Below are 27,303 nucleotides of genomic sequence, written 5' to 3' on the forward strand. Positions count from 1 at the left end.
TTTTGCCTAGATGTATGACAATGTGCCACGAGTATGCAGTACCCATGGAAGCCAGAAGAGGGTGTCACACCCTCTGGTACTGGAGTTATAGACATTTGTTACTTTACAAGTTCTCGTAACTACTAAGTTTTGTTTCCGGCCATTCTATTTAGTGTGTTTTTTTTAAAGAACTTTTTAATTGATTCTTTGTTAATTTCAAATCATGCACCCCAATCCCACTCATCTCCCCATCTCCCCATATCCACCCTCTGCCCTTGTGTACTTCCCCACTTTGCTCTCCCATGCTCACACCACCAGGACCAGCCTGCCTGCTCTCATACCTTCAGGGCCAGTTCTCCCATGCTGCCCAGGCAAAGGGTGGAGCCAACTCTGCACAGCCCTCAGACATCAATATGGCTCCAGGCAGCAGCCCACATCAGGAATGTCTGCATAGCCTTTGGTGATAGCATGGGAAAGACATTGACACAGACCTCAGCTGCTACAGGACTATGGCCCCAGGCATGATCGTCAGCGGCAGCACAGGCTGGGCCATCACCATGGTCTCAGGTGGTAGTGCAAGCTACTCTTGTCAGCCTGCTCATCACCACACTCCTCCAGTCCTCCTCTCTTCATCGTGCACACCACCTTCTGCCTGTCTTCCTCGCCCATCTGTCCACCACATACTTGCTCATCTTAGTGCCATTTGGGCTTCTGGGTGTCTTCTGCCCTATTTAATTCTTTTAAAACTTTGATATACAGTAGACATTTTTCAGCTTCTATACAACTTGAAGATATATGTTTTGCTTCCCTCTTAATATAAAAAACTGTCTATGGCTTCTGTAAAGTTTAATCTTATAAAATAAGATAAAAAATCTTCGTGTCTGTGTTTCTCTGCTATCCCTGTAGGTAGCCATTTTATTAGTTTGATTAGGCCTGTCAGTATTTCTTAAGGGGAAAAAAAACAATATAGATATTATCTATAAGTCTAGATATGTATTTTTTATGCGTTCCTTCTCTTCACACATAAGATCTATCTACTGCTGCACACATTTCCTTTTCCATTTAATAAAAGTGCTTCTGATTACTCTATCTGACACATAGTAAAAATTGTTCTAACTCCAAGTTTGTCATACTGATCCTACCATTTTAGATGCGCCATGAATTTCCACCAATTTCCTGTTGATCATCTATAGATTTCTTATGAATACCTAACTTTTTTATTCCTGTGTTTTCATGTGTATCTGTGTGTGAGTAGACCCGTACAGGTCAGAAGAGGACATTGAATTCCTTGGACCTAGAATTCTAGATAGTTATGAGCAACATGATGTGGATGATGGAAATTGAATTCAGGTCCTCTGTGAGAGCAGAAAACATTTTTTGCCTACCAAGCCATCTTGCCAGTTTCTCCCCCAGTTTTTGAGATGGGGTTTCCCATACCCCAGGCTGCCTTGAGTTCACTGTGTAACAGAGGATGACTTCGCGCTCCCAATCCTCCTCTCTCTACTTTCCAAGTACTAGGATTACCATTGTGCAACAACCCACCTGATTTATTCCAGTTTGAGAAACAGAATTTAGGGCTTTGGGAATTCTAGGCAAGCCTTCTGTGGCAGTTTGAACGTGCTTGGTCCAGGGAGCGGCACTATTAGGAGGTGTGTCCTTGAGGTATTGTTGGGGGGAGGGTATGTCACTGTGATAGTGGGCAAAGAGATCCTCCTCCTAGCTGCCTAAAAATCAGTCTTCTGTTTGCCTTCGGAACAAGAGGTAGAATCCTCAGCGATTCCAGCACCATGCCTGCCTAGATTCTGCCATGCTTTTGGCCATGATAATAATGGACTGAACCTCAGAACCAGTAAGCCAGCACCAATTTAATGTTGTCCTTTATAAAACTTACATGGGTCATGGTGTCTCTTTACAGCAATGGAAACCCTAACTAAGACACCCTCTAACAACTGAACTACATATTATTTTAAGAAATTTATTGCCAACCAGTGTCTGGTCCCAAGGAATCCCTTTCCCCAAAGTTTGACATTTACACAAAAGCCACCATTCCCTTAGGGACTTGAGAAAAAATAGTCCCTACCTGCTAAAAGTAAGCATTCTCCTTATTTCTGGCCAAAGGAACCTCTATAAGTGAGGCTAGGAACTATGCAGTATTCTAATCCATACTGTGTGACCTTTGTCAGTTTGTCAGCTTATTACAATTATTTGTCTTATGGGAGGTGTTCTGAAAGCTAGCCAGGAGGCAAATAACTCTTTTGTCCCTAGCCCTCCTGCCAGCAGACTGATTCTCGAGATTAACCTGGTAGTTCCAGAGGGGGTCTGACCAGGCAACTGTGTCTGTCCCCACAGAATAAGAATTGTCTATGTAATGGACTCCCTTTGTGGACTTCAGCAGCTGACTGGACCCTCTCCTCTTCCTCAGGAATTCATATGGCATAGAGGTCATATGAATTCTTTGGTGAAGCTAGATGGATCACTAGAGAAAGAACCAATGTGTCTTTCTTCCTGGGGGAGATTAGCCATAGAAAAAGGGACATGGAGAAAGCCATCAGGATCTGCCACTTCCCTGAGAGTGTAGAGGCCATCAGTGTGGGAGTAGGTGTGAGCTGCAGGAAGCAACAAGGAGAGGGCTATTGATTTTGAGATAGGATGGGGATGGGAGCTGGATGAAGAGTACTAGATCATGACATTGGGCTAAGGAAGAGGGCTAAGGAGAAGAGGCAACTGGGGCAGGGTCTTATTCTCTAGATTGAAGTTGAAAAGTCTGGGATTGGGTAAGTTTCAGGAGTGGGGTTGACTTTTGCCAGGAGCACCTGGCATGAGATACAGAGGGAAGGCAGAGAGCAGAGAGCAAAGGACTTCCGCATATAGGTGGACTTAGTCCACTTTGTCTGTGTCTTGGCCATATTTGTTACGATCAGTGATGATTTGGTAGTCAATTGTGCCATTGTTTGGCCATTGAGGTTAACGGTAGAGTCTGTATTGTGGCAAGGCAATGTTGCAATAAAAAATGAGGTGGCAAGGTTTAATGACACCACTAAGTCCAAGAGTGGGTCAAGACTTGAGCAGAGTTGAGGGGTTAGGTTTTGAGTATGAAGAGGCAATGTTCAAAGAGTAAGAGAGGCAGAGTAATTCCTTAGTTCCTACCCAGATAAGGATTAGAAGCAATGGGAATAGAGAAGATCATTGCAGTGACAAGAATCTCAACCTACCACATCCTCAGTGGACTGAGAGACTTGTGAAGGAGAAACATTTTAAATTACAGAGAAAAAAAGCACTTTGTCCTTATGACTAGAGCCCAGTGGAGGTGAAAGAAGCTTCTTGGCACATTGGTATGGCTTTTGAAGTATGAATAGACAAAACAAAGAACTCAGGGATGACACCCTGTAGATGAGGAGAGACAAGTAGTTAGAGCATGAAGAGAAGCTGGCAAGGTGGACTGGCAAGGCCTTTGGGGGAAGGGGATGAAGGTTGTATAGAGGAAAGGTAAGTGCCCAGTATGAGAGATGTCCAGACAGGTGTGGTAGGCTCGAAGAGCCAGAGAAACACTTGATAAATACTCAGAAAAGTCAGATTGTTAGAGCAGGTGTGGGGGAGAGCAGCTGAAGAGTGAGCCTCTAGAATATGGAACCAATATGTGGTGGGTGGCAGAAGCCAGAACAGGCAAGAAACCCACTCCCAGAAGGGCAGAACTGGCAATTTGGTTCAATTAGGAGATGCTAAGCTCCTCGGAGGGAGGCTCACTTATATCTTCCCTGGGTTTGAGGACCAGGTGAAAAAAATAAAAGACAGAAGTAAAAAAGTAAAGAACATAACTGCCCCTAAGTATGGTTGAAGAGAAAATCTGTTCTAGATCAAAAGGAGAGCACAGTCAGAGGCAGCGACATCTGGAAGAGTCCAGACTGAACATGAACAGACTGAGTAGGACCATGTGAGATGGGAGAAGGGGTAGAACAGCCGACCAACAGGAGCAGCCTGTGCCAAGAGACTGGCCAGGAGGTTAACAGTTAGGCTGAAAGGTCAGGTAAACAAATGGCTGGATTATATAGGCAAGGGCAGCTGGAGGAAGAACAGCCAAGGCCCTGGACTGGAAAAGTTTAGGGTAGAGAGTGAGATGTGCCAGCCATACCCTATAACAGGTAGGGACTGAGGGGTGCTAGGAGAACCTGGCAATCAGCTTCTGCTTTGATAGTTTAAATAGGCCCCTCAGCCATTTGTCCTGGGATATTACGACCAGAAAAAGAGATAGAGCTTGCACTCTGGAATTTATAGCTATCCAGACTGGAATCTTTAGCACCACCAGAGTGAAAGGGAGCTTAACACAGCAGCAAGTGTGCTAAGAAATAAGACAAGAAAACAATGAACCAGTTTGTCGTAGACCCAGCTACATTTTTATGTCAACCTGGACTCAAACCTGGACATACCTAGGAAGAGGGAGTCTCCCTTGATCAATTGCCTACATCACATTGGCCTGTGGGCTTATCACGGGAGCATTTTCTAGCATGCTCATTGGGCAGGTCAGACTACGCTGCACACGGAAGGTAGGTACCTGAGCAAGCCACAGAGAGCGAGCTAGTAAACAGTGCTACTCCATGTTCTCTGCTTCAGTTCCGTCCTTCAGTTCCTAACTTGATTTCCTGCCTTGACTCACTTCCTTCTACACTATAGCCTGTAAGACAAACACTTTCTTCCCCAGGATCGAGTCACTCAATGTTTTGTCACAGCAGCGACACAGCAACAAAATAGAACAGACCCTGATTTTCCACCTGTGATCTGCTACTTTCTCATGTTCAAGAAGCAATGTTGAAACCTGCCCTTCATTGCTTTCAGGATGCAGAGAGACCGGGTGTGATCGTGTATACAAAACAAGTACATCAGTTATGGCTGATATGTGTATCTGTACAACTGGAGTGGATGCTATTCATTTTACTCAGTGCCTCAACTTTGACAAAGGGAATTCATGATGGATTGCAAACCTGTGCTTTAATCTTCTTTTCTGTGGGATGGTCTGGTTAGTCATCTGATCCCAGATGATATTCAGTTACAGAAAAGACGACAGAGAATAGAGGAATTAATACCTTATAAAATGTTCACAGGTATCTTTAAATATGACCTTGTAACGTAGAGAGAGTTAGTACTTTAAAGAAATTTGTGAAAGGCTATGGTTCTGCTCTAACTGGCAAAGCAATGACAGTTGTTTCCCATTGTTCCTCTAACCAAAGCTGTTAGCTGAGTCCAGCAAAGGCTATGGTGGTGTTTGAACCCAGCTGCCTCTTCTTGGGTTGAGGGTAGCTGGTGTGCCTTGTGACCTCTTGTCCTCCTCCAAGCCTTGTTACAGCAGGATAGTATATCCAATCCAGGGTGCTAGCATCTCCAAGATCTGTTTACCCTTCACACCGACTAAGACATCCTACTGCTCTCCCTACCTCTAAGTTACTGGAAGGAAAGAAAGGGTACTGGCAAAAGGCTTGTCTTTGAGTCCTGCATTTTGAGCAGGACATGAAGGGCAGTGCATGAGCTTGATTCCAGGGAAAAGAACGCAGTGTTAGTAAAGGTGGTACCTACAATGCAAAACCTAGATGGCTGGGAAAGGTTTCTCTTTTCTCTCATACTTCCCTTTCAAACATTTCATCCAGCTTCATCTTTAAAAAGACAGTAACACTCTTGTAGTAAATGTAGTAAGTGGGAGAGAGAGCTAGCTCAGATGTCAAGACTACTTGTTCTTCTTGCAGAGGATCCAGATTCATTCCCCAGTATACTGGGAGCTTAAGATCCCTCTGACACTAGTTTCAGAGGACCTGACACCTTTTTCTGGTCTCTACAAGATGTAATGCACAAACATATACTCAAGTGTGCATGCAAGCGCATGCACGTGCGCACTCACCCCCCCCACACACACACAATTGATTTTTTCTGGATGGACATCAAGCACTTTGTATGAAAATTCAATATATTAGACTTTAACGATTGTATTTTTGTTCACCTTACACTTATTTTATGCATAAAAATACATATATTTCTATTTGTTTTCATTATTCATGGTCACATAGAGGTCTGTAGATAGCTTATAAGCCCCTTTAAAAAAAGTACTTTTTATTGATTCTTTGTGAGTTTCCAAATCATGCCTCCTAATCACACTCATCTCCCTGTCCTCTCATATTTAGCCCTTGCAATCACCCCCCCCCGCCACTAAACACACACACACACATACAGAGGCTGGGGGAGGGAGGGGGGAAGGAAGGAGAGAAAGAGAGAGAAACAAAACAAAACATAGAAAATTACTCTTCATGTAAGCTGCAGTGTGTTACACTGTGTCCTACAATATACTCCTCTGTCCCCACATCCTCACTTAGGAGGGTTCATTGTAATGAGTCATTGGTCTGGTTCAGGGTCTTTGGCTTCGTTTATGATAATCATCCTGGTTATCCTATTGTTGACCTGTGTCATAGAGATCCTGCAGCTTTGGATCAGCAAGGTCAACCCTTTCTCATACTCAATAGTTCACAGATGATGTGGATTTTGGGGTGGACCAACTCAAAGCCCTGGATCTGAGCCCAGGAGGTAGCTGAACTGGTCACTTCTGCAGCTCTCCCTTTCTGCATACCAGGGCAAGCTCTCCAGCACTGCTCCTGCTAGGCCAGCCAATGCTGCCATTGGCAGGAGGCAGGGTCAGTCCTCCTGCTCTCATGCCCTCTGGGCTGGCTTACTCCCAACCATGCCTCCACAGCCAGCTCCACTGTGCTGCCCAGGCTGGTTGAAGAGACTGCTCTCCTAAGTGCTAGAGCTTTGAAATGAGGGAGAGGACCAGTTCTCCTGCTCTCGTGAACGTGGGAGCCTGTTCATTCTCCCAGTATCACAGGTGGAGTGGGAAGAAGGGGTATCATGCCCCACCCTACCCACTTCACCACATGGCAGACAAGTGATGAGGCCGGCTCTTCTGTGCTCATGCCCACAGGGCTGTCTCACTTGTGCCTCCTCCACCAGGGCCAGCTCTACTGTGCTCCTCAGAGGAGGTGTAGGGCCCACTGTCCTGAGTGCTGCTGCTAGTAAGGGGCAGGGTCAACTCACCCACACTCGTGACCCTGGGGTCAACTCACCTGACTGCCTCAGGTGGTGAGAGGCAAGGGGGTGGAGGGCATTACCCCAACCCCCAGCCTATCTCAGGGCATATGAGTGTAGTGGGGGGAGGGGTCAGCTCTTCCATACCTATGTCCTTGGGGCTGGCTCACTCTTGCCTTTGCCACTAGGGCCAGCTCCACTCTATTGCCCAGGGAAGGCACAGGGCCAATTCTCTCAAATGCTGCCTCATGTGAGAAGTGGGGCGGGCTCTCCAGAGTGTCACAATCAGTGAGCGGCAGACTCAGTTCTGCATAGCCTCTGGACTCCACATGATGCCAGACCAAGGACATTCCCAGCCAGGTTTCTAGTGGTAATATGAACCACTAACACTAACACCAACTCTAGCTGCTGTATAACCACAGACCCAGACAAGGTCCTCAGTGGCAGGAGCAGCCAGGGGTGAGACTTGATCATGGCCTCAGGCAACAGGGCTGGCTCCTCATGCCAAGCTCTTTCATCTCTCCAGTTCCAGCTCTCTCTTCATAATTCTCAAACTGTTCTGCTTTTGTTTCTCTCCGATCTGTCAATCTTGGACATTGTGAGTGACTCCACTCTGGCTGCAGGCAGCCACATGGTTAGCGGACCTCTGGATTACCCTGTCTATTTGTGCCAATTGGTGTGCTGGCAAGTGCGCCTCTAGCTACAGCCTACCCATGTAGCATGGCAGTGGGCAGGTCTATTGACGTCTTCCTTCTCCCACACCATATGGCTAGTGAGCCTCTTTATGCCTATGACCCGCTCATGCTGTGTGATGGAGGGCAGGTCTCTGGGCATCTTTTCTCGTCCCTACTGTGTGGCATGGCAGCTGGCTAGTCTCTGGATGTCTCATGACTTTACTTTTAACCTCCCTGCTGTCAGTACTGTTCTGGGATACTGTGAGGATTTCCTTATCACTTTTTCTACTGTAGGCAAAGGTGCGTGTCTGCTTGAATTCAATTCCATGGACAGCAGCCCGGAAGTAGAGAATGAAACCCAGGCCACATGCCTTAGTTTTGAGTATTCTGAAAACAGCCTTTGAGCTATCTTTTGCCTTGCTAGGCAGGAGTTTCTTTCCTGTTATATTTGATCCCTTCTGGATCCCTAATCTCTTTCCACCTCTGTATTTTCCTTCCCAGTGTATATTCTCAAATGCCTATACCTGAGAACTACAGAGCAGATTGTTATTTCTATTCTCAACCTGTGGATCATATCTTCAAACATGGTACTGTATGGGTCTTCTAAGGAAATGCCATTCTGAACTGTTATTTCTTGCAATAGTTTTAACTCAAGCTCCCTTGAGCCAAAGATGTCTCTATTTTGTTCCTCTGCTCCTCTTTAATGCCTAGCAAGCTGCGCTCTGTAATCAGTTGGGAAAAAGCAGTCGTTTCTGGGAGCAAACATCTTCAGCAGACACTAGAGGGCAGCAGGAGATCACACATGGAGGAGCTTTCAGCCCTCTGACTAGTCGCAACCCACCTTGTCTCAAGAGGCAAAAATGAATATTAGGAACAGATGTTGAGTGGTTCCTGCCTCTGGCCAAAACATTAGCCAGCAGTTAGCTGCTGGGCAGTGCCCACAGAGAGTTTGACCTTCCTCAGAAGAAAACTGCTTTCTCTGGAAGACAGGTGCCCTCTTCCAGGTTATGCTTGATTACTTTAAGCCTGTAAAAGACAGCAACAGATGCTATTTTTGAATGATAGGATCATAGCAGGTCATGGGTATGAGATTCTCTCATTTGGTTTCCAAAACATATGAACGGGGACTTAGAGTCTTCATTTTACTAATGTTGGGGAAGTGAAGTGGCTCGCCAGTGATTTGAAATGGAGTAGTTGGACTCAATGGCTGTAGGATAGTGTTCAGTCTTGCCTGATCTCCTTAGTGAGCAGAAAAAAAAGCAGTTTAAGAGAAGTTCCTTATTGTTATAACACTAAGCAACTGTGAAGAAAAGACTTAGAGATTCACATTTGCTTCAGAAATGAAAAATACTGAATGGAAGCGAAGAAGTATCAGATGAAATGGATTTTGACGATGCCTTTGACACACTTGTCCTGGATGTTCTTCTGTGAACTTTGTTTCCCATCAATCCCTCAGATGATAATAGTAATAAAACATGAGAACTATTATTATTGACACTTCAAAGCTGAGAAAACAGCACATTAGAGAAATAAATAACAGATCAAAGCTGCCCAATTAGAAAACAGGAGCTGAATTCAAATTCGTGCAAGCCATTCTGTTGTAGCTGCTCTACGGACTGTGTCCACACTGAAAGGCTGCTAAGGTAGCTGAGAGGAGAGGATCATTTGCGTGTCTACTTTGTAAACCTACCTCCTCTTTGTCAGAGGCTCTACCATGCTGTCTCTCTGTTTCCTAGATGAGCACACATATGGCACAAAACACAGATATACATTTTATGAGAACCCACCCCATAGTTCCCTCCAATTTATGAGATGGAGATTTTATCCAACTACTAGTTCGCTGGTTTTAGCATATTAAGCAGGGGCAGGCTTGAAAATTGCTATATACCCTGGGTTTAAGTCTGACACGTAGGTTGAGAATTGCCCAAGTTTGGATGGTTGCCCACATTTAACAATGCTTACCCATGATGAATCTGGGAGACCGAGGAAGTTTCATATCATTGAAAGTGTTAGAGGACAGAAGAGTAAATAAAAAGTTAGGTGAGATTTCTGACCAGGTGAACTGTTAAATTCCTTCTGCTCATGATAGCAGACTATCTCATGAAAAGTGGTGGGAAAGGTTGGGTGTATACCTGGGAGTGACAAGCATCAGACAGGTACATGTGTGTGAAACAGAGAGATCCCAGGCAGGACTCATACAGGAATGAAAACTGTTACCGAGAATCTTTCTAAGAGAAAACACATGTAATGAATGGTCATGTATGGTCTAGACATGTATAGTCTATAGTCTATAGTCTATAGACATGTATGGTCTAGAAATAGTTTGACTCTACCGTTTATACAGCCTTGTGTGAATTACTTCACCTTTGTCAGTTGGCATCAGTAATCACAATCAAAACTTGCTACCTTTGGCCTTCACGAATTTGAATTCAGCTCCTGTTATCTCTTGGTAAACTGAGATAGAAGGATTAGAGTCCAACATATTATTATATAGTTCAGAGCATTAAAGGAAGGGGAGTCATATGTATATAGTCATCATATTCATTTATTCAAATATTTACCTTCAGACTATGACAATGATACAAACAATACATTTTTTTGTGCTGAGGATATATAAGGTCATTAAAACTGGCTATGGTCCTTGTTCTTATGGAGCAAACTAGTTGGCATGGCAGATATTTAATTATAACATTAACCAAAGTTCCAAATGTGGTAGGTACTGTCACAATTAGTGTTTCCATTGACAATGGAACCTGAAAGAAGTCTGAAAGTGTGTGTGTGTGTGTGTGTGTGTGTGTGTGTGCATGCGCGCGCACGCACGTGCATGTACATGCACTCGTGCATGTGGGCATGTGGGTGTGTACTGATTTCCACACTACTTTTAGTGTATCTAATGTGGGCAATCACAAATCACTTAGGATCACATCTACTTGGTTATCATTTTGCACTGTTAACATGCTTTCAAGTATGATTATATAGTCCATGTGCTCTGACAGGACTATATAACCTGACAGGTCAAATCCTCTTGCCTCTCTCTGTGGTGGCATCCACAGGTGGCACCGCTGGCCTTCACGGGATTTCTAACCTCATGCTTACTCTTCTACCCCAAGAAGAGAATACTAAGGACGGGCATGGTCAGACTTTGCTGGACTCTACCCTTTCCAGTTCAAACAGATTTTTTAAAGCTTCCTTTTTCTCCTAGCTAAGTGTCTGTGCTGTGAAGCCCAATGCTAAGGATTTCTCTCCAGACTAGGAACATGGTGATTTCTCTTTTTCTGGTTGATGCTGATCCACCTTACTTACGTTTTCTGGTAGTTCATTTCATGGACACTCACTTTTAGGGACTCTTGGGGAAGATTCAAAAGGCTTGCATGCTATCTCTTCCTTCTGTCCATGGAAAACACAAGCAGTTCCCTCCCTGAAACCTCTGGATGTCTGTGCCAATCCTTTGCAGCCCTCTCTGCTCTTCTAACACACGCCATTAGAGTTCTTCAGGTGAAGGTAAAGCCTGGCCTACTGATCTTCCCACTTTCTAACAACAGGTACCAAGTTTTCTTAGCAGCACTCAAAGAGACCCTCCATAGAACAAGGGTCAGAGGTCATAGGATTTCTATGTCTGTCTCAGGATGCTGGAGACTACAAACATGGTAATAGTTCTCTCAATGAGAAGCTCCTGAATCTTTCTTTTATACTCTCTGGGCTCGTTTGTGTGTGTGTGTGTGTGTGTGTGTGTGTGTGTGTGTGTGTGTGTGTGTGTGTGTGTGTTCTGGATGAGATTTTCAGAGTTATGAAACTAATTAGAATGCATTTCGTTTTTAAGTTCTGCGTCTATGGGCTTGATGTTGGGATCTCGCTTCTGGTATGTCTTGGTATATCAATAGAAATGGCAATTTTAGCATTCTGTTACAACAGCAACAATATAATTATAGTAACTGCAGCAGCAGCAAACAACAGCAGCTCATATTGATTGAGAGAGTTGCCTCTGCCAGGCACCTCATTTAATCCTCACATGGACTTTTAGTTTATACTGTCACATATCAAGGACACTCTCAGGACCATGGGCTGAGTTAGGCTGAAAAGTTCACATTGAACGACAAAGCAGGCTAGACTTCAATGACGACATTTCAGATAAGTTTTTCCCCTTTGTTTCAGATTTTTGTGTGGCTCAGGCCTGGGATTAAACTGCTTCTCTCCAACAGGACACAATAACTCCTCCTAAGAGATGATTCCATTTCCGTAATTCCTGGGAGGCCACTGCTGTAAGAAAGGCCACTGTTGTAAGAAAGGCCACTCTTTATGATGTAAAAGTCTCACCCTTTTTCCTCCTTCTTTCATGTTTCTAATTTGAGCCCCTGTCATCCCCATGGAGCCTTTAAATGCTTCAAGTAGGAGCCCATTGCCAAAGTGAAGCCTGTCTGACTAGGAAGTCCTGCACCATTGCTGATCACTGAACAAACACCGTGCAGCTCAGACTCTCCCAGAAGTCCTCAGTCTTATGCCTTTGTTTTGTTTTCTGGACGAGGGCAAATGGTGCCATCACCTCCTGCCGGAAAGCTCTGGCTGCTCTCCCAACAAGGAGTTGTCACTAAGGCTTTTTTTTTTTTTTTTTTTTTTTTTTTTTTTTGGTGGCAACAAAATAATACCCAGCAGGAATTTGGGAGGAGAAAAAAGAGAGTTCATTTGGCAGGTTCTCAAATGAATGGGTTGTAGTGTCGTTGGAACTGAACCGGGCTTGAAACCAGACATGATCCTATTTTGGAAGCATTGTTCAGAGGGATGGGAAATGTGAACAGAGGATAAGTCTCTTCAAAAATGCTCTTTATCTTTTTCCTGTTAAAGACAGACAGCCTGTTTAAACTCAACTCTCCTATCCTCTCAATGCAGAGGCCTACATGCAAACCTGGAGGAGGTCAGAACACATAGAAAGTTAATCAACTGCTTCATCTGCTGACTTTCCTTAGAATAGGTGAATCTTACTTTGAGAAGCGGTCCTATCTCCATTGGAATTCTTTCTTACTTCTTGTGCTTCTGCTTCCAAATCCTGCCTCTTGCATTCATTGGTGCTATGATAGTAGTGGCCAGGGCATACAAGCATACTATGTAGGCAACAAACATTTATTAAAAATACTTTGAAGCTAGGTCTAGTGGTAAATTTCCTTAGTATTTAAAGGTCGAAAATGGCAGGATTGGTATATTCAGGCTTTTCTGTATTACAAAGTAAGTTCAAGGCGAACTTTTGTAACTGGCGAGACCTAAACTCAAAACAAAAATTAAAAGGAGTGCTTAGGGGAAAAAAGCCCAGTGGATGGTTGTTGTTGTTGTTGTTGTTGTTGTTGTTGTTGTTATTGTTGTTGTTGTTGTTGTTGTTGGTGGTGGTGGTCATGGCACAGGCCTTTAATCCCAGCATTTAAGAAGCAGAGGAAGTTGGATCTCTGAGTTCAAGGCCAGACTGGTCTACAGAGTGAGTTCCAGAACAACCGGGATTATACAGAGAAATTCTGTCTCAAAAACAAAGAAACATACAATCAACCAAACAAACAAACAAACAAACAGTGCTTGGGGTATAGCTCAGTGGTAGAGTGCTTGCTTACTATGAGGAAGAACCTTTGGATTTATCCCTAGACCTTAAGACGGAAGAGAGGAGGGAGTGTATTTAAAATCATGGCCCATGAACTGTGTAAGGTGGGTCTGGACATCAGCAAAAACTGATTCTGTATTTTCCTTCAAGGACTTTACAGTTTTGAGACAGATGATACAGAAATCAGGTGGCAATGAGAAATTGTAAAAGAAATGTTTATATACATTAATGGTATAGGATTTCAGGGAGATTTTTCTGAGGAATTAATATTTGAACTAAGATGTGGGTCATGAATAAAAGTCAGCCAGGAGAAACCAAGGGCCCAGGAGGAAAGGAAGGATGCATTTTGGAGGGAGATTAAGCATATGCCTGGACTGAGATAAAGACAGGTATATGCAAGGAACTTAAAGGTCATTGCAGCTGATAAAAAGAAAATGTGGCAGGGCAGTGTAAGATTAGTCTAGAGAGGCAGCGGCTTGTCTAGGCTTCACCTTCTATACATGGCTGAAGAATTTTGATTTCTCTCTTAAGAGTAGGGAAGCATCACAGAGGAGCTTAAAGCAGGAAACAACTACATGGTTTGCCTTTTGGAAAGATGACTTTAGCCACAGGGTGGGGTTGGATCAGAGACTTAGGTTTCACAATTGTAATGTCTACAGAGGAATAATTAATGGAATGGCTAATGTTCTTTCCTGCTGTAACTCTCATCTAGATCATAACTTAGGCATGACACAACCTTTGAGGAAAAAAAATTGTTAGAAAATATAGATGGGACCTAAATGTGGGTCACCTATTCTGCCTTCCGTTTTCCTCCCTGTTCAAAAAAAAATTAATGTTGCAACAAATGATGACCAAAGCACCCTCCTTTTGCAAAGCCAGCCCTTTGGGTCATCTGTTAATTTTACACTGCTGCTGTCTTGCTGTTTTTAGCTTGAGTTGTTACCTTTCAAAACCACTTACAGAGGATGATGAATGGAAAAAGCTAAAGATTTATTGATCAAAGGAGAGCACCAAAGACTATTGATTATTTGATTAGTAAATGGAAAGTATCTTTAACATGATACATAGGTGTGTTTGTTTGATCAGGGAAGTTTAAAAAAAAAAACCTTTGACATGAAGTAGCATTTGTTTTAAATTTAATTGCGTGCTTTTGAAATGTGTCACTGGGGAGATACCTTCTATGTTTTAATATTCAGGACACTTAGCCAAGAGGGGTGGCATAGAGGGCTAATTCCAACACCTGAGAATCAGAGGAGGAGGATAATGGGTTCAAAACCAGCCTGAAAATCAGGAGACTGCCCACCTTAAAAGCAAACACACAAACTTAACTGGAGCAGTGATAGCCCTGGGCTTAATCCTCCAATCTGTAAAAACTAGACAAATCAGTAGATGATAACAGTAATTTGGGCAATTGATTGGCCAGTAATTCATTGTTTCATCTTCATAAGACATACCCACATAGTTTATAATAGGAAGTTGATATTCTATAAGGGTGCCTAAAAATAGTCTTTCTTTTTTTTAAATTGGATGTTTTATTTGTTTACATTTCAAATGTTATCCCCCTTTCTGATTTCCCCTCTGCAACACCCCCCCCAAATATTCTCTCAATAGTTTGTTTTGCCTTAATTTTGGAAGAAAGAGATGTCCTACTATGGTTTCTGTCTTTGGAAAGTCATGGTACAAATGTATTGATTGTTTGCAATTTTTTTACAATTTGCAATTTAAAAATTTACATTTTTATCTAATCCATCATACTCCTATACTCTTCTCTGACTATAGGTACACCCCAGGGATCTGAAATTCAAGTTCCCACTCTGTACACTGGAGTTACACACAGGAGTTGCTAAAAAAAACTTTTTGTAAAGAGACAAATAAGTATTTTTCTTCTTCTTCTTCTTCTTTTTTTTTTTTTTTTTTGCCTTTGTGTGACATAGAATCCTCGGTGCAAGCACTCGGTTCTTCATTGTGAACATATATAATATGTAAGTGAACAGATATATCTGCTTTCCAGTAAAACTTTCACGAATGCAGGAAGTTGAATGACTCTGTCTCATGAACCCACCCCCCACTCCGGTTTTTACACTTCTTGGTCTGATTTGTAATATCCTTGTTGTTTGTGTTTCTTTCCTGATCATCTATCCAAATGGTAGTTCTCTTCCATGTTCTTCCCATGTCTTTGCATAATCCGTTCTCAGTCTTCCAGCTGCTGTGAGGCCTTTTTCACAGCCTTGTTTTGTTTATCTTAGTAACTACCCTTCTTTAATCCCTCTGAAGGAATGGTTAGCTGGAATTCTCCTCCTAGTCTTCCTCTCCTGGAGCCTTTGATCTGCCGCTCATATGCATTTGCTGACAGTCAGACAGAAAAAGTGGAGCCCAGATCCTGGACCTGAGGGCAGAAAGAGTAATGAATGAAGGCTGAGTTTATTTGGATTTCTAATTGGCAAGGCCGTTTTCAGATCAGCTACATGTCACTGCAAGCCAGAGCATTAGGAAGAGAAAACTCTTACTTTTCCTTCTGACCTAACTGCCTAGGGCCCTCATGGCCACTGAGATGTGTGTTTATCTTTATTTCTTCACGTTTGTTAGAAGCTGCCATCTGGACCATGCTTGGTCCCTTAGTGGAGGGTTCCTCTGTTTTGGCACTTAGATTATGCCTTGCACATTTTTGTGGCCAATACCCACATAATGTATTATGTCACCCTCCAGGACATATTTACTATTGTGTACCTTGGAGCTTTTGGTGCCGCAGCCTCTCCTCCTTTTTTTTTTTTTTTTTTGTATAAAATCTTGCATAGAAAGGTGGCTTGCTGAAAAACATAGAAATGCTATACTTGAGGCTGAGAAGTTGATAAGCATCTCTAGTCTTATGGAAGCAGTTGCTGAGGTGCTCCCTGGAACTTTATTATTTATTTTTAATGTGTGTGAGTGTCGGTTTGCAAGTATGTGTGTGCATCACGCATGTGCCTAGTACCCATAAAGGCCACAAGAGAGCTTGGAATAAACTGAAACTGGAGTCACAGACGGTTGCGAGCTGCTGTGTAGATAGTAGGAACTGAGTCTGGATTCCCCTACAGGAGCAGAAAATGCTTTTAACTCTGGATCCATCTCTATAGCCCTACTAATTTCATTAGGTATAATGTTCTTGACGTGTGTGTAGAGGCAGGAGGACAACATTGTGGAGGTTCTTTTCACCTCCACTTTTATGTAGATTCCTGGGATGGACCTCAAGATGTCAGGTTGTGTGGCAAGTGCTGTTACACGTGAACCATCTTACTGGCCCACTTCCTATGAATTCAAGAATTCTTCAAAATCTCTGAACTGGAACATGAATGGATTTTCCTCCATTCATAGTTTCCCAAGCTCCCTTTATGAGTATAAACATATCTTCAGCATCGGGTTAGATACCAAGAGTGGGCAGGAAGAGGTTGATAAAATGGTTTAAAAATCAGAAAACACGAAGGGAAAGAAAACTTAAGGTGAGATTCCTCCCCTCAAGAACTTATTCAGAGTTGATCAGCTGAGACAATCTTCTTGAGGTAGATTAAATTAGAGCATTAGTGGCTATAAAAGATTTCAGAGGCAAGACATGGTGAGCAGAATCACAAAGACAGGAGCTACTAAGTATATAGACCATAATAGTAAGCACTGTAATGGAGAGTGCCCAGACTACATGCCAGGGAGCACATGACAGAACTGGAAGGAAAGGAACATTTCCTAATAAAATGAGTAAGCATCATAAGAGGAAGTAATGCCCATACAAGGCTATTCTAGTTCCTTTTATCTAATTTGCCACTTATAACTAATTTCATTGGTTTATTAACCCCATTTCAAACTACTAGTGATCCAAATATCCGGACATTAAGAGAGGTTCTTTTCCCAAAGATGCAGAAGTTTTAGCAAGCAGAACTGTTGTTCAAACCAAAATTGGCTTGACCTGATGCTCATGCTTCTGTCATTATATTGTTTGATGGAAAATATAAAACTGAAGCACAGACTTAAAAGAAGGGTATAATTTTTGTAAGTTGATGATAGAAGAGAATTTCTGGTCAGGAAAAATATCTCTGAGTATTTACATCTTGCTTGCAGAATCGTTCCATGCGACCTACAAATTTAACATGTGGAAAGTGAGGGCTACATAAAGCAACAGATTATCTAGTATAAATAGTAGGGTAAGACATCATCCCATTACCTTAACCCTCAGGCCAGTGGTTTTTCCAAAGCCTGATGAACAAGTCACCTTATTGCCTTCGTTCTTTTCCAACAGGTACCAGTTTCTCAGCGAATGCTCTTTGTTGGCCTAGAGGTTTAGCCAAATTAGACAATATTGACTTGACCTATACCACTTTGTTTTTTATAACCCTCTAGAGACCACGGAGCTGGGCAGCAAGAAGGAGCTCAAGTCCATGCCCTTCATCACCTACCTCTCTGGTCTACTGACAGCCCAGATGCTATCAGATGACCAACTCATCTCAGGTGTGGAGATTCGATGTGAGGAAAAGGGCCGCTGTCCATCTACCTGTCACCTTTGCCGCCGGCCAGGCAAAGAACAGCTGAGCCCCACGCCAGTGCTGCTGGAGATTAACCGTGTAGTGCCACTTTATACCCTCATCCAAGACAATGGCACAAAGGAGGTGAGCTTCCCTGGCCCAGATGCCAAGTCCAATCTGACTGATCCTCCCAGCTCCTGCTCTTATGGCCCCTTTGCCCATGAGGATTGTCTCCCCCGGCCCCCATCAATAAGAGCAGTATGGTACTGTCTGCCATTTATAGATTCATTGTTCTATCCTAAGTATGTATGGATATTACACTAGCTGCAATAATGAATAAATCCAGAACTCTCAATGTCCCAACCCAGTAGACACCACTTTATCTGCACAGAATCCCAAATAGTTGTTTTTGATTAATAGGTGGCTTTTGTCTAAGAGGTGGTTCAGGGACCTAGCCTAGTACATTTTTGTTCCATTAACCTGACATTGCTAAGGTCACTGTGGGAGATAATAAATTTTTTTGGAGGAGGGGTTGCATATTAAAGCTTTCAACGGGCCAGGATTTGAGGGCAGTGAATGACAATTACAGATCCATGAATTATAGCAATTCTGTCATTGTCTACACCTGTCTACAAGAGAGACAGAGAAATGTGTTTTAACTGAGGGATCTACAGGAAGAATACATGGGTTTAATAATAATCTAACGATGCTTATCTCATTATATTCAAGACTACCATGTCCTTAAAAATACTGATCCATATGAAGTTTGCCCATTTTTTAAAGTCACAATGTCACTTCCATAGGATGAATTCCATGATAAACAACACAGGTGATCTAATGAGCAGCATGCCAGCATAGTGGTGGCAATTCAGGGCGCTCTCTCTGAGACTGTGTGAGGCTGTGGCTATCTCATTTACTGTTCAATGAGTAGTACAAGGAGTGCAAAGGATGTCTCTGTGAGTCTGCAGTGTGGTACAGTACAAGCCAAGCTGTGTAGCCTTCACTGCATGTTCTTAGTGTGTGGGGGAGTTGATGCGATGACAGTTCATTTCTACTTGGATCAGGAGCAAAAATCTTCCGTGTGTGGATTTTATGGCAGTTTTGCTTAGCATTGTTGAAATGTCCCATGTTTTAAATGTACAGTGAAGTATTCTATCATTGACTCATGGTACACTAGAGAATCTCAAGTTTGGGAAAGTGGTCACTAGATGTCACTGTGTTTCTTGAAAGAGACCTGATAAGCTGGAAGGACTAGTCATTCATTCATTAAATGAGTGAGTATATTTTTAAATATACTCTTATTGACCAATACTGTAAAAAAGAAAGAGTAGGAAAATAGATATGCTCTCCCATCTCTGAGTGGCGGAAATCTAATCCAGCTCCTCATATATGATCTATAAGGACTGTAACACTGAACAGGAAAGACTTTGCTATAGGCTTTTAGTTCATGGAATCTATAAACTTGTGGAGAAGACAGATATTCATGAAGCAGTCACATATAGTGAAACCAGACTGGACAAAGTCTCCAGGGCAAGTCTGGGCTCATGAGTTTGAAGTGCCTGCCAAGGAGCTCTGTGGGATCTGAGAAGGCTTTTCTGAGAAAGTCAAGTCCCTGTCACTAGCTACATAAAGTGAGAACAAGGCTTGTTGGAGGAGACAGAGATCAAGAGCATTCCAGATTGGAGGTCCAGGTCTTGAAAGGACCAGAAGAGTGGACAAATACATTTCATTTTAGAAGCTGAATGGGAACCAGTGTGGCTGGTGTCTCTGCCTCCCAATGCTGGTAGTAAAGGCACACACTGCCACTCCTGGCTACATCAGGTATTTCTTTGCAGTCAGAATATGTGGAAGAAACCTATGTGGAAATGATCCTGATTGATGGAATGATAGCCACCCAAGAAGGCTGGTTTAAGGATAGTATTTATTCCCATTTCATTCTTTATTGGTTATTCCCCGTCTGCCTTAATCCTCTATCACCCACTCTTCCCCAGGTTATGCCTTTCTTTGCCATCTCTGAGTGCTCAGAGGTGGCTGTATAGATAAAACACTAAGATGCCTAGAATACATGCCCAGAGTGTCTCACTGATACTCCACCTCATCTGATTCCCTTACAAGTAGGTATTATAAGAACATCTCGCAGATGTATAAGCTGAAGCTTGGGATTATCACTCAGAATTATGCAGTGACTAGGGGTTAAAGGCAGGATTTAGAGCCAACAAGAATAGTTCAGAGCTTACACTACACTATCTGCTTCCATGAAGACTTAGTTAATTGGAGGAGACTCAGAACAACATCGTTCTTATCTCATCCAATCTGTCCTTTTTTCTCTTCTGGAGGGAAAGAAAAGCCTCACAGAGCAAAGAACTTGCCAAGGCCTTGCTCTGTTCAGAACCCACGACTTCCAACTCCAGGTCTCTGCCTTTTAGTATTATCTATAAGATTAAAAATATATATATATATATATGACTGCTTCTTGTGCTTCCACTTCTAGATAAAACCTGATGATTTTGTTGATGCCCAAACTGTATGTAGTTTTCAAGTCAGATTCACACTTTGTATGGGAGAGCTCATCAGTTGACCAAATAACAAGTGGACCATACTTCACTGATTTTTATGGGAGCATCCTGGCCTTTGATTCTGAATGACAGGGAGATTAAGATCTGGATATTATGAGGGACTATTTGACACTACCTCTTTAGGTGTCTGGAGTACGCTTGGATCAATTCCATTGAAGATGTAGGAAGGGATAATGCCTTTCGACTTAGCTGGAAAAAAATCATTAATTATACTTTGTGCTGTGATTTTTGAATAAGGAAAATGTTTTTCTAAATGAGTATCTTTGTGATGGAGAATTTGATTGCTGTACAACTCTCCTCCTCCACCTGTTAAATGGCCCTTAAACAGCCCTGAGCCACAGATCTTGGCTCTACACAACTGCTACTTAAATGTACTAGACTTTGTGTGGTTACTAATTTAGCCTGTGGGTAAAGTAGAGACTCCAAGTGGGGAAGACACAGGAGTGTCACAGTGAAAACCCAGACAGTTGGATTTGAATCCCACATCTGGCATTTACTGCCTGTGTGACCTTTCTTTTACTCATTCATAGAGTTACAATTATAATATCCATCCATATCCATTTCAGGACTGGGCGTTTTGTTTGGGTGAAGTAGACAATTGAAACACCAAGGATCTAAATTAAACACTCTCCTCCATTGTTATATGGCATTGATTGGACTTCTGTTGTCTGGATGAGGACTTGGTGTATCTAAATATGGAGAAATACAAGCTAACTTTATCCAAAGTCCCCTTTTGATATTGTGATAAAATCAGATCTATGTTTTTTCTTTTTGAAACTTATATATTTAATGTTAAATTTGGTTGTTTTATGAACTTCCAATATATGTGTGTATACATGTAATCCTCATACATACACACTTGCTATATAATATCAGTATTAATAGTGAAAATACCATGTTTTCTGGTTTCCTCTAAGAAGTTACAGGAGAGTAGCTGGTGCCCAATATTGTGAAAAATTTATAGCTCAAAACGACAAGCAACAGAGTAAGATAAATAATCAAAAATTTAAAAAAACAAAACATTTTAATATATAACTATCCCAAGATGACTGATGACTAATGGCAAATGCTGAACACCATCCATCATTAGAGAAACAAAAATCAGAACCAAGGTGAAATACCACCTTACTCTCAATAGAGTGACAAATGACACACAAGTAGAGATCTAGAGCAGTGAAGAAAATTTGGAACCAATATACTAACTTTGAAACCAAATAAAAAGGAAATCTTTTGGGGTTGAAAGAAAAATCTAATCATCTAATAAAAAACTTCCCACACAAAGGCAATGCCAACGTTCCTTCTCAGATTTAGTAATGAGGAAAGAAATATATGATAATCTTGCACCCTATTCCAAAAGAAATTCATGTGCGAGCTGAGGTATATTAAAATCTCCCATCCAAGTACTGAACAAATTGTCAACCAGTGACCAGCCCAACTTGGGATCCATTCCATGGGTGGACACCAAACCATGACACTATTACTGTTGCTATATGTGTTTGAAGATAAGAGCCTAGCATGGCTGTCCTCTGAGAGGCACTACCTACAGCCGACTGAGACAGATGCAGATACTCATAGCCAAGCATTGGACTGAGGTCAGGGATCCCTACGGAAGAGTTAATGGCAAAATTGAAGGAACTGAAGGGGATGGCAACCCCATAGGAAGCCCAACAGTGTCAACTAAGTTGGGGGACCCCTGGGAGCTCCCAGAGACTTGAGATACCAAACAAAGAGCATACATAGGCTGGTCCAAGGTTCCCTAGTCCATATGTAGCAGAGGACTGCTTTGCCTGGCTTCAGTGCCAGAAGATGTGCCTAATCCTGTAGAGACTTGATGCCACAGGGAAGGGGGATGCCTGGGGTGGTGCACACTCTTAGAGGTGAAGGGGAATGGGGGAAGGAACTCTGTGTGCAGGGGACTTAAAAATTAATTAATAAAAATAAACCTTTAGCTTCCTCATCAGCAAAGTGGGTGTGTATAAGTTTACCCTCAGAAGTCTCATGTTGAATAATTAGGAGACCACTTGATAGGATTTTGAAGTTGTAAAATATTTAAGGTCTGGTGATTCACTTCTAGTCCTGTAAGGGTTTTAGTCTTCATGTTGTCTTAGGAAAAGTCACATACAATATTGGTCTTGTTGTGGTTGTTTGACTTTCCTGCATATCTTTATTCTTTGCCAAAAACACTTATTTGCTTCATTTCCATTTCTTGGCTCAAACAGAAGAAAACCCTGATTAACATTTAAAAAGTAATTAATAAAGTCTCTTCTACCTCAGCTATTACCATCGCCATCCCTGTACCACAACTACCACCATGTCTACAACAATGACTGCTGCCATTACCACTGCCCTGCTGCCACCACTGTTACCACTACCATCACTACAAGAGCAACCATTGTCACTATATTACTAACCAACACCATTACCATCACCACAACAATGACCACATATGACACTCACTGGAAAAATGATTGTAATAACCTGAACACAGTTACCCACATAATGACCATTGCGTTATTACCATTATCAATATTTTCATCACTATCCATATTACTGTAATAGCCATCTCCACCTTAAATAATGGCTGTCTTCACTCTTGGTATGATTACTAGTGTGCACTAGTGTGCCGCTGGCACCACCACAACTACTTTACTACCATCCTTATCACCACTGCCCGTACCACAGTTACCAGTACCACCATCACTCTACCGCTACTACATTACTATTACCATTACCGTGGTCATTACCATTACAACTGACACAGTCATTATACCACCACCACATTTCCCTAGTATGTCCTTGTATACTGAAATTACTATGGGCCAGATACTGTGCTAGGAAATAAGATACAGAGGGCATTAGGATGTAGACTAACTTCAAGGATCTCACAGTCTAGTAGATGAATCACAAGACACATAAACAGCTCTAATTACTTGCATATGCTACATTAATGCATGACTTGTTTTTAAATAATGAAATGAACATTCCAAATGTATTAGAAGACAGTGAGAAACTTTGAGCAGCTGGATCTGGAAAATGTTCTGGGGAACTGAAGGTACAAAAAGGCCCATAGTACGTATAGCCATAACCTGAAGTAGATCTATTGATAATGGAGGTAATAATCTCTTATATATACATATATGTATATATGTATATATGCATACATTGTCTGTATACACCTTTCCATTAATCCAATAGCTTAAATGGCTCCAGATATTTTACACAGACTCAACATTCCTCAATCTAACACTCTTAACCCTCTAAGTCACTCTCAGTTCAGCCATCTGCATAGCACTTCTAGGTACTGAGGTTTTTAATCTTATTTAACCATCTAACAACTTAGGAAATACTAATGTATCTACACTAACGTCTATATTATGTCAAACCTAATCTGGACCAGCAATGGAAGATAATGTACCTCCCATGTGTCCATCAGACCTGTTGCCTGTTTTTGCACACAAAGGTTATATTAATATATTCATATCTGTTCTAGATTTACTACTGCAGTGAAAAAGTTAAGTAGGAATTGCAGAAAACCCTGTAGTGAGTAATTCTTAAAACACCCCCTTCTACTCCTTAACATAAAATATTTACAAAATCATTATCTATACTAAGATATAGTGAAAGTGAAGGCAAGAGAAATGTATGGGTGAATCAGTAGCACTTGTCATTCAATATGATGACCTGAGGTTAATGTCTGAGACCTACAGGATGGAAGGAGAAAGCTGACTCTAGCTAGTTATCTTCTGACTGCTACACATTCACACATGTGCTGTTGTAATGTGTGCCAAGTCTCTCTCTCTCTCTCTCTCTCTCTCTCTCTCTCTCTCTCTCTCATTTTAAAAACTGTCATGTGTATTTGCATGCTTCCTTATCCTTTGCCCCCCTCAGCACACATGAAGAGTGCACTATTATGCTAATTTCACAAATTGAAAATAAATTACCCAAGGTTTAGAATGAAATAAATATTCTGTGATCATACCACTATTGAATCGAAGGGTGACTAAGTGACTGGTTGAAAGTTAAGGATTTGGGCTAGACAGATAGCTCAGCAATTTTAGGATGTGTACTGCTCTAACAGGGGCTCTGAGTTTGGTCCCTAGCACCGTCATGTCATTGAGTGGCTTACAAATGCCTGTAATTCCAGCTCCATGGAGTCTGAACCCTTCTTGAAGACTCCACAGGAATCTAAACTCACAGGTGCACACTCACACACAGCCACACCCATCTACCTAAATCTTAAAAAAAAAAAAAAACCCAAAAGTTAAAAAGAAAGTTAAGAATTCAAAGGCAAGATTCCTGAGTCTAGAACATAAATATTTAATAAGGCGCTCTTGCAATAGGTGGAAGAGGCTCAGGAGACAGAAGAGGGAAAACTGTCAATTGGAGATGGGAAAACAGTAAGAGGGTTGTGTAGAAAGTTCAGTTGTGGGTAAGCTGGAGGGCTGTATTAAGGGATATGAAGTCTGAAAGCTGAACGGAGAACTTTAATCTCTGGATCAAAGGAGATGTGTTACTAGATGTGAAGGTTAGGCTAAACACTACAGCAACACTGGACATGATTTTCAAAGACTAGAACTCCTTTTAGTGAACATATTATTAATTTGCTATTTCTGTATCTTTGACATTAAAGCATCTTTGGATATAGCCTCAGAAAATACATTCAAAATTGTGCATGTGTGTGTGCGTGCATGCGTGTGTGCGTGCGTACATGTGTGTGTGTGTGTGTGTGTGTGTGCGCGCGTGCGTGCGCGTTTGTGCATGCACGAGATGTTTGGGGAGAGTGGAAATCCAGTTCAAATAATTTTAGTAAATATTGATTAAGACATCAGGTACTGTTTTGATCACTTCAGACACATCAGAAAGCAATGGAGACACACATTCCCATCATCGGGAAGCTTCATTTCTACCAGCAGATGTACGAGGGACAGAAAAATAAGCAGTTTAGTAAATAATAGGAAAATGTGGATAAATAGATTATGAATAATAGAGATGTATGTGTGTATTCAAGTATAGAGTTTTGGGTCTTGGGTATCTCGAAGAAGACCAGAATCACTGGGACAATATGGAATAAATATTCAATAAGCATGCAGTTTCGGGGATTTAGCTCAGAGGTAGAGCGTTTGCCTAGCAAGTGCAAGGCCCTGGGTTTGGTCCGAAAAAAAAAGAGAGAGAGAGAGAGAGAAAAGAGAGAGATTAAAAAGAATGCAGTTTCATGGCCACTTTGAACCAATTCTGTTTGTCTAAGAGCCGAGATCCCATCTTTCCATGAGCATTTCCCCAGGTTCATTCTAACACTATTCTTTTTTTTTTTTTTTTCTTTTTTTTCGGAGCTGGGGACCGAACTCAGGGCCTTGCACTTGCTAGGCAAGCGCTCTACCACTGAGCTAAATCCCTAACCCTCTAACACTATTCTTTATATTCTTGGACCAAAACTTTGCTTCATATGCTTTTGCCATTTTAAAACTCATATAAAGAATTCTTTATGGATTAAGAAAGTCAAATGTTTCTTACAATCTACCTTAAATCTTCTCTGTTAGTATGGGCTACTTCTTCATCTCAGATTCTGAGAAGGAGGTGAGCTGCCAGGAGTCAGCCTGTCAGGCACTCCTTGGCAGCAGGGAAGATCAAAGAAAAGGAGGGGAATAATCCGAATATTACTCAACACACACGGTCAATTACAAAAGAGGAACTTAATGCTTGGCTTGCCTATTTACAAAACTGGAAAATGAAGCTCTTTCATAGGAGTAGAAGACGACCAGATTCAGAAAAACATACGGGATACAAAGCCTTAGCAAATGCTATTGTTTTTGCATGTCAGAGAGTAGAGCAATTTGATGAGGCATCAGATTCCATTATTAAATGTAATAAGTAGAAAAACGGAGCACCCTTTCCCTGCACTTTAACAATAACAAACATTTACTTGGGTGTGCCAGGAGCCCATCTGAAACACTGGACGCACTTAGCTCACTGAACCCTCTCATCCACTTCACTCGCATGTAGCATCATTATCTTTCTTTTTCTCAATGTGAAAATCGAAGCAGCGAGAGTTTAATCACTTGATCCTAGCTAGAAGAGCTAGGATTTGTCATCAGCACCTGACTGCTTCTTGTTATGCTGGCCCTCTCCTTCCAGCTTTGACAATAAAGTGTAATAAGCGGTTGTCCAACATGTACTAAAGACATTATCACTTCATTGTGCTTACTGTTTCCAGCTATCATCTCGTCTTTACTTAGTGGCCAACTTCTGGAGAACGGAACAGTGTCGGCCTGCATTGTTTCATTATCCTTCATCCTGGCTCACTCCAGTTATTCGGCTTCTCCCATCCATATCCCTGGCAGACCTCTGTGCTTCATCTGCCACGAGAGGCCTTGTGGTGCTTCCCATCTCAGCTTTCATTATCTTGAAGCCATGGCAACACCCACCAGTCATGTTGTTTCTTTTTAGCTTCCATATTCCTATTCAGCCTCCAGCACATTAACAGATCCTGTAGATCTGTCTTCTTAAAGGCTTTCCAAATGCATTCATTTTATCCATCCTGACCTAAATCATCTGTGTTCTTCTGATAGGCAACAATGATCCTGTTTTCCTAAAAACATGGAGTCAAATCGATAATTCCAACACGAAATCTCTCACACAGTTTTCCTGATTAGATTATTCACTCATCTAACAATTGATTTCCAGTTGCTTTTAGGATCAAGATCAAAGTCATCATCATGACCATGAGGAGTCACGGGACTAGATATCCCTTTCTTACATCCATTCATTCATGTTGCCTCATCTTATCTCTTCTTCAGTCACAGTGGTTCCTTTTCCATTTTCTTAAGGCAAGTTGCTTTTTTTCTGACAAAATGATTCTGTTTGTGCCATTCCTATGGTGATATGTATGCTCGTCTTCCCCACTCACTCTCTTCTTAGCAGACTGATGCTCGCTCATCAGGTGGCCAAGGCTC

At 42.0% G+C, this 27,303-nt stretch overlaps 1 protein-coding gene across 1 annotated transcript in view; it reads left to right on the plus strand.

Annotated features, from left to right (window-relative positions):
- Astn2 (astrotactin 2) overlaps positions 1-27,303 on the plus strand; it is an 803,377-nt gene that overhangs the window by 586,454 nt on the left and 189,620 nt on the right. Inside the window, exon 16 of the mRNA XM_032902906.1 lies at positions 17,656-17,921. Coding sequence (XP_032758797.1) covers positions 17,656-17,921 — 266 coding nt within the window. The remainder of the gene's footprint in view (positions 1-17,655; positions 17,922-27,303) is intronic.

Source organism: Rattus rattus, chromosome 1 (assembly GCF_011064425.1).
Source record: "Rattus rattus isolate New Zealand chromosome 1, Rrattus_CSIRO_v1, whole genome shotgun sequence".
NCBI classification, from domain to species: Eukaryota; Metazoa; Chordata; class Mammalia; order Rodentia; family Muridae; genus Rattus; species Rattus rattus.